The 8,591-nt window shown below is 42.4% G+C and overlaps 1 protein-coding gene across 1 annotated transcript; it reads left to right on the top strand.

Moving 5' to 3' along the window:
* The first annotated feature begins 3,130 nt into the window (after positions 1–3,130).
* On the top strand, positions 3,131–7,021 carry nkx1.2la (NK1 transcription factor related 2-like,a). Its single transcript, XM_030441198.1, has 2 exons — positions 3,131–4,421; positions 5,939–7,021. Exons 1-2 carry the CDS (start codon positions 4,205–4,207, stop codon positions 6,529–6,531), a joined length of 810 nt encoding a protein of 269 aa, XP_030297058.1. The 5' UTR covers positions 3,131–4,204; the 3' UTR covers positions 6,532–7,021.
* The last annotated feature ends 1,570 nt before the right edge of the window (positions 7,022–8,591 follow it).

Raw genomic sequence — 8,591 nt, 5'->3', positions numbered from 1 at the left:
CCTCTGCACTCACCATAGATTCTGGTTCTTTTTTCTTCTCCTCCTCGAATGTTATGTTCACAAAGCGAAGAACATTTCCCCCGCAGCTCCAGTCGGCAGTCGCCATTTCACATTTCACTGCAGTCAGGTTGATAAACAGGAGTGGAGATAAATCCATTGTTTAATCCTAAAGGTTGAAGAGTAATCTCTGACCTCTCCTCCCACTGGTAACGGCTCTGGATCTGAGCAGTGTCTGGTGTTTATTCCTCCAGATGTTTTGGCTCTGCACATGACTCTCTGGCCGGCTCCGAGCAGCTAATCATCAGGTTTGATTAACAGGGGCAGATTGTAAATACTTTATATACTGCTGGGTACCCAAATCTATATGATATAGTCTAATCCATTAGTTGATGTTATTAGTTTGCATCTACAAACAAACTAGTGAGCAAGTAAAGCTTTCAAATACATATAGCGGAGGACAAAATAAGCAAAACATTTCTAATATATCTAACCTGTTTTAAAAAATATGACAATAACTTGTGAGATGAATGTTGTCAAATAGAAAAACTAATAACCTCATAAAATCTTTCTTCATCTTTACAAAACTCAAAACTAAAATGAACACAGACAAATGATTTGAGTCATCTTGTGTCAAGTCAATTAAAGTCACAAATTACGTGTCGGTGACTTGAGTCGACTCGAGCCCACATCTCTGGGCCGAAACACGCAAAAACCGTAAGTGATGTTACTGTATCTTAGAAACCACCGCGGCTACAAAGTTCAGGAATCTGACACAGAAGATCTAACAGCCTCTGTTAACGGCTCGGCGGACACTTGCTGCTCTTTTGTCTGAGTCCCACTTTACCAGGAGTTGAGGGAACACTGGAGGACTTTAGAGAAAACAATGGACACTACTGTCTGTGAGTAGAACTGCAGCTCATAATGCCGCTCCTGCCATTAGACAAATTATCTGACGTTTAGCAGACTCGGGGCAGCCTCCCTGCGAAGTGATGACTTTATTGACCCTGGAGGGGGGTCTCGGATGGAAGTGTGTCTCTTGGGCTCCCCGCGGTGTCCGACAGGGAACACCCCTCCTCTCTGAAGTCTCACTCTGGCCCCGTACAGACTCTGCGCTGAGCCAGCTGCCGTTCCCGCTCTCTGAAGTCTACCTGAGGGCCTCTTTGTCCTCGGGGCCTGTCCCCTTTGTCCCGCCGATCCACACAAACAGATGTCCAGCCACTGGGCTTTCTCGTAGGAAGTTGTAAACCTCCAGTGCGCAGTGGGCTCTATTCATATGGAGGGCTACAGTAATGGCCGTGCAAGTGCCATACACATGCAAATGCCGACATGCGGACACCCTGTAGGGGCGGCTTTAACAAATGTTTGACTATGTAACTACTGCAGACCATGCCGGTCCGCCAGACTGTGACTGGGCAGCAATGAAACTTCCATGTAGCAGAGTAATCAGCCCGAACTGTATAAGAAACACAGGAAATTGTGAAGGGAGGCATTTAACAGTGTGTAAACACGATCAGACGGAACTACAAACAGAGAAATGGCCCTCACGCCCTCCTGCCTGTCTGTCTGTCTGTCTGCCTGCCTGTGTGTGTGTGTCTCTCTCATCCACATACATTGTGTGTGCAGACCTCACAGGCTTAGATGGTAAAATAATATGTTAATGCTTAAACACGTTGGAACAAAAAAAGAAACGCCGAGCTGCAGCTGTGTTTAGAAAAAAAAAGGTCCATTTTAAGCCACTTAAATTCCACATAAATAAAAACGACTCTTTAAAAGAAATCGTACGAAATGCAAGAAGGCAAAATGCAAATAGGTCATTCAAGGTGTGAGGAGTTAAAGGAAGCTCCACGCCAGCTCTCCTCTGCCTTTGCAGTTACTGGTTTGGCCTTCCAGTATCCAAAATGACTGTCTGTAGCCATCAGCTTTTATCTGTATTGGACACCTGCTGAGAATATTGATCCTGCGCTGGTTTCACCATTTTAGCCATCACCAGGCATCAAGCTTTAAACAACCCCGATGTCCCTTTATATTGAATACTAATAGCAACGACTTGGGAGCCGACTGATTGTGAATATAAATCTATCACCCGAGGTGAGAAAACAATCAGCCGTACTCATTGTGCGCCTGCAATTTAGCTTTGAATGCGTTAACAGTGATGCATTATGGATCCTTCACGTCAGTCAAAATCACACATCCTTATTTAGATTTCTCTAATGAACAGGTACAAGTGGCCGTGGTTTGGTAAAGATTGTTATCAGACTAAAACAAGCAAATAAGGAGTTAACCATTTTATCTTTCACCGGGTGACTGGAGGCTCTTGGAAGGACTGCCGTAGGTTTAATGCATCAGTCTCACGGAATTCCTTCTAAAAAAGACATAAACTAAAAACTCTTTCTCCTCTTGGATACTTAAGGAATGCTCTTAATAACTGTCTGTAACTGCTTTAACTAATTTGTATCCATCTGTGTGGTTTCACTGTTACTATTTTGTCTGATTTGGTCTGCCGAGCCTCCTTCCTGATTCATCCAAAGACGAGACAGTAACAGGGCAACAAGGAGCGCGGTGAATAGCAACTGTAAAATACCACATGGCAGATCTAAATTTGGACAGTCAGCGTTCTGTTTAAACGGCTGTCAACTCTGGAACTGAAATCAAACTCATTTTATATATAAAATCTTTTACAACAAAAGATTAACAGTTGGTTTAAAGCAAAAACAAAATCGTACACATTTTTATTTTATTGTAGTTTGATGTAGGGTGTGTATCGATGTGTTGTGTTGTGTGTGTTTTTGACTCTACCGTGGTTTTATGATGCTGAACATTGAAAGCTGTACGTTTGAAATATGCTGCACGTGTAAAGAGCAATGTAAGAGCTAAAAATTACCATCAGCTATAAACTCTCTGCACAGCACATCAGGCGCATTCTCCGTTTAGGAGCTCTGTTAGACTGCATCGTCCCCACTGAATAAAATTCAAATAACAATTTTCCTTTTCCAAGGTGCAATCCTGGCATCATCAATGATCTCTCCCAGAATCGTAAAATTAAATAAAATACACATAAAAAACAACTCATTTTGACAATACAAACATTATTTTCTGTCATTTAACTGTATTAAAGTTGCTGCAGTGCAACATAATATAGTTATTGTGATATGATGCTATGTATTTTCATGGTTTTGCAAAGTATTTTCCTGTTTTGAAAGGCTGCGTTCCATGTGCGTGATGGGATTTTCTTCTTATTCTACTACTTCTTTTGACCCGCTCAGTCGTTTTATCCACATTACTGACGATTATTCATTAACATTCTCACTTTGTCAGGATTCTGTGAACGTATGAAAGTCGTCCCTGCAATATCTTTGCAAAAGGATATCAGATATTGTTGCATTTATATTTCAAAAAATGGAGTTACACATGGTTTATCGTGTTAAATCCCCCAAATACTACAATATTATTTAAAGGCCATTTTACCCTACAATAAAGGTATTATTATTAATGACACCCTGTAGTTTTGTGTTCTCAGCAGATATCAAGGTGTTTGATTCTCCCTCTCACTTACTCAACATCTACTTACCTCTGTGCATAATGATTACTGATGCATCCAGCTTTCAAATGGAGAGAGTCTTACATAAATGTGTGACTTTATGATGAGGTGGCAATATTCCCATGAAAAGCCAGCAGTTTATTGCCAGCGACCGTTAGATTTCGATTAAGAGAAAGTTCCTGTGTCGCTCGAGGGACCCGAAAATCCCCTCACGACAGTAACGCCTCTAAAAGAGACCAATTTGTGGAGACAGGGCAGATCTGTGATATAGATCAAGTGCCATCTGTGCCCAATTTACTCTTAGGTCGTCGTGGATTATTGAATTTAATGATATGGGTGATTATCGACGAATGCTTTGAGCCCATTAGGTGGTCGTGTGAAAACGCTAATAGTGTTTGTGTCACGTGTCTGGCTGAGAGACTGGGAGGACAGACGCTTTAAAGACCGCGCTCCGGTCATCTCACTCGCTGTGAGACTGACAGACAGAAAGCAGAGGAAGTTCCGCATACTGAGGGATCATCAGCGCTAATCCGGTTTGATGAAGCTTGAAGACGAGAAGTTAACTATGAGAAGTTCCTCTCCACACGCGTAATTACGCACGGCAGCTCCTTTTTTTTCTTTTTTTTTCTTCTTCTTCCTTTCTTTAAAGGTCTTTCTCTGTGAAGGATGCTGGAGCCCAGGGACTGTGGAGTGACAACGACGTCCACTCATAAGATTTCCTTCTCTATTATTGATATACTGGATCCGAATAAATTCAACAGCAAACGGGTGAACGAACTTTCCATCGTCGCGGAGAAGTTTCCCGTGCCAAACGCGGAGAGGACAAGTCTGGAGTCGGACAGCGACGCAGGGGGAGATTTCAGAGTTGAGCGCACGGAAGCAGGTAAAGAAAAAACGCAATTTAAGAGTGAAATTCAGCTCATACATCAAACATGTCACAGTCTGCACTCTTTTACATTTGTTTTCACTACATGTGGCAAGTACTTCAAAACGTCCGGGTTTGAATATAGATTGCATCATAAAAAAAAAATCTTTTTTTTTTTTTTTTTAAATGGAGCACATGAATAAAATGAATACACATTTTTAAATCCTACAATAAAAAACTTTTCCCTCCACACCAAACAGCCGCAAGTAAGTCGCTATTTTCTATCAGATTTATTGTCATCTCTGTATGACCTTCCCTTAATTTCCAAGGCTGCGTTTCCTTTCAAGGAAGCCACAAAGGCTTGGTCCCAGAGCCCCGGCGTGTGATTGGCACCGGGACAGGCAGGCTAGATAATTGTTTAAATCGTCCCATTGAGGATGCCTCTGCGCGCTTTGATCGATATCCCATTACTGCATCCTGCATATCTCCCTCCAGCACCTTGCAGGTACAAACTTCACACCCCATCCATGTCTGATCCTAAATATCGTTCGATTAAAACTTCCCTTTAAATAGATGACATTTATCGACCCGGCCGCAAATATGAAACTCCATTAGCACGTCACGGCTGAGGTGGCGGGGCTGGATTTGGACGGGATTTCTTTTCCGCAACATGACATTTGAGGCGCTGTGTGGTTTATAAATTATTTAAGGATTAGTGACCAAGTCTCTCTCTCTCTCTCTCTCTCTCTCCCTCTCCCTCACCTTCTATGAATCTGTGCTCTGTTCCGCTCGAGCGACCTCCGGATCCTAATCAAACACTTTACAGATGTCAACTTCAGGCCTTCTGTGTTCGGTATTTAAACTGCAGCTCCAAAAGGACAAAAAAAAAAAAAAAAAAGGTGCTCAATGGAGAAAAAAAATCTCTCAGGTGTGAGGTTTCAGTTCTGACACATGACTTGTGTCTTGTCAGGAGCTGTCCTTTCAGCACCACGGCCCATTTCACCGATTTAACCTGCTGCCGGACTTCACATGGACACATCAAAGCATCCGCTTCAAATAATGTAGTTTTATTTTGAAAATCACCTAGAAAATCAGCCGATCTGTAACAATTTTCAAAACCACCAAGTTGTGATGTCAAATAAGTTGCCATCTCTATGGTTTCACGCTTAGATACCTGATAAGTGCTTCATGACTTAAATTATTCCTCTGGAGAATTAAATATCAATGACTCAAATTAAAGATGCACTATGTAGTTTTTGGAAACGAAAAGAAAATCAACAAACTGACCTTAAAGGACAACATGTTTTGTTCATGTTTTGTGGCGGACCCTGCCACCTTTCTCGCTCCAAACTGTGTTCTGATCTTTATTCAGTTATTGAACTTTTTTTTTCTGAGTTTGTATTATTACCTCATTTAAATAGTTAAATTCTGAGTTTTAATTCCTTCTCCAAAACTACGTAGTGCCCCTTTAATGACTCAGGCTATGCTAAAGAGGTTTGCGTGTTGTCAACTCGCTCTTCTTTCTTTATTCACAGAGGAAGAACCTGGAGATAAACACTCCACAGCCTCCAGGCAACATGCAGGTGATGCTGACCCCCTTCTGCTCTCCCCACCGGCTGAAACAGTAGACCAGGATGATGGAGAGTCCGCGGTCCCCCTGCAGGACCCCCCTGCGCATAAAAGGCGGCGCCCGGACCAGGCCTGCGCCAAACCCCGCCGCGCCAGAACAGCTTTCACCTACGAGCAACTTGTGGCTCTGGAGAACAAGTTCCGAGCTACTCGGTATCTGTCCGTGTGCGAGAGACTAAACCTGGCCCTGTCCTTGAGTCTGACCGAAACCCAGGTGAAAATCTGGTTCCAGAACAGGAGGACCAAGTGGAAAAAGCAGAACCCCGGGGCGGACAGCACCTTGCAGCCCGGCTCCAGTTCCCTTGTCAGCGTCAGTCCCAACCCTCCCCCGTGTGGCTCGAACCCCGCCGGCTTCCACCAAACTTTCCCCAGCTTCAGCTCTGGGAACGTGATCTTCCATACGGCCGGCGCTGTTCCGCTTCCGTCCACCGGAGGGCTCTTGCATCCCTTCATGCCCAGTGGATTCATCCAGCCGGCTTATTTCAATCCCCATCTATGAAAGATAAACCGAGACTGACATGTTGCAGCTGGTGACACTGAAAAACAAAAGAACTATTGAAAGCTGAAGGTTCACGACCCAGAATTATCGTAACTGGTGCATTAACGCCGCGTCACGTCCAACAAACTGAGAAAACGAACTGAGAATATCTTTCGTCGTGGACCTTTTTCCAAAAACTTGAACATAACAAAACAAAAGGCCAAACAAGTGATCTGTGACTGAGCCGACAGATTGTTTAAACATTACTGTTCTTTTATAGCACCACTATGCACTGACTGACTGTCCGTCCTTGTGTTTGCCCAAACACCTGCTCACGCCGTCTCTCTGACGGCTCGTACAGCATCATCTTCCACATCTGTGTATTGTCTCACGCCTCACGCTGTGGCATACTGCGACCGTCCGACACCCAGCCGTGTTTCTACCTCTCACGGGCTCGCACAGCTTACGTACCGCTGCCATTTCTACAACATTATCAGTGTAACTTCATTAAAAAAAAGAACGTGAAACATCTGTGTGTGGCTCGTGTATTGCAGAGTGAAAACATTTCAAATGAGGATGAACTGCTGGGCGTTTTGCATCCATCTAAATGTTAATTTGATGGAAGGCAGCGTCATTAATAGGTTATTTAATAGTCGTAGATCTCGTCCTTGTTGAAGGGGCTCAGTGGAAATTACACATATGCTGCCATCTCCTGGACACGAGGCTGAGCTGACGTGTTTAATTCTGCACAGAGACAAAAAGTAGTTGTACATGTACTCGAGTTACTTTACACTTCTACTCTACAACATTTCAGGGGTGAATATTACACTATGTCACTGAGGTACTTTTACATGACAGTTGGAGTTACAAGAGACTTTGCAGATAAACATTTCACCCCCACATCGGGATGAGTTTGCATCATATGCTGCGCTATTATCATACAATAGTTTATGAATCCGAGTTAATGTATTAATTATGATGATTCTGTCATGCATTAGATGGACAACACCTACTAATAAGGCTTTATTAAAACATTACGTAACGTTTTTATTGTAAAATAACAGCTTCAAATCGTTTTGATGGGACAGTTTCTTGTAATAGTTTTAGATCAGCTTTAAGAGTTTAATTAGTTGATATCCTCCTGCTTCTTTCCAGCTGGCTGTTAAACCAACAACAGATCAACTTTTCAGCTGATATGATAACACCGTAGTTCTCAAAGTGGGGCCCCGGGGGGCCCTCGGGGGTCCTTGAGGAGGTTCCAGGGTGTTCCCAGAACAAAGAGGAATCATTTATGTTTACTATAATTCCATTCATGAATAAGACTTGACATAGTTCACGACTATTTTGGTTAAGGGTTACAAAGTTTGAGAACCGCTGTGCCAACAAACAGTTGAACAATAGCACTGATTTTGAGTTGTGTCCAATATGCAGGATATGAGCTGTACTCCATTATCTTCAGTAACTAGTTTCAAACTGTGTTTATCTGCTGTTATGTGGTGTTTTCAGAGCTTTTTCTTTTCTAAATACATATTCGAAAGAGACTTAAGTGAGAAGCAATTCAGTGAATTAACGGATCAGAGAGATAAACAGTGGGATGAATTTGCTTTCATGCAAATTTGGGTATTCATTCTCTGTAGATTAATCACATTGAACAGGCCCTTTCACACAGGCTCACTGCTCTAACACCTTTAAATATTTTGTTATTGTTAAATGCGGATTACAGCTGCTTCAAATGAAGCAAGAATGCTTGTACACTGGATCATTTGACCACTTATATCACAGAACAGGACTGCAGCATCTGGACCAGAATCTATAGATTTATTAACAACTCATTGAAATGTACAGCTGCAGACTCGATGGATTATTAAAAGGAGCCTTTATCAATGATTCAACATTTAAATGACACATGACTGACCCACTTTCACTGATGGCTTACAAGAAATTGAGAAAACCCATGACTGTGTTTCAGACTTACTAACATTTATAAGTGCAAAGACTTATTAGAAAGTGAAAAAAACATATATTTTATTATATAAATGGGTCCTGAAGAGCAAGGAGCTCCTTTTTAATACTTAAGTAAC

The sequence above is a fragment of the Sparus aurata genome, chromosome 15 (assembly GCF_900880675.1).
Source record: "Sparus aurata chromosome 15, fSpaAur1.1, whole genome shotgun sequence".
Taxonomy (NCBI): Eukaryota; Metazoa; Chordata; class Actinopteri; order Spariformes; family Sparidae; genus Sparus; species Sparus aurata.
Note: the sequence above shows the minus strand (reverse complement) of the source record. Positions and strands in the feature narration are given on the sequence as shown.

Bases quoted from the DNA above. Each gene is read 5' to 3' on its own strand.
- nkx1.2la (XM_030441198.1), top strand. From the start codon at position 4,205: ATGCTGGAGCCCAGGGACTGTGGAGTGACAACGACGTCCACTCATAAG. The intron at 4,422-5,938 runs GTAAAGAAAAAA...CTTTATTCACAG, and splicing joins AGTTGAGCGCACGGAAGCAG to AGGAAGAACCTGGAGATAAA.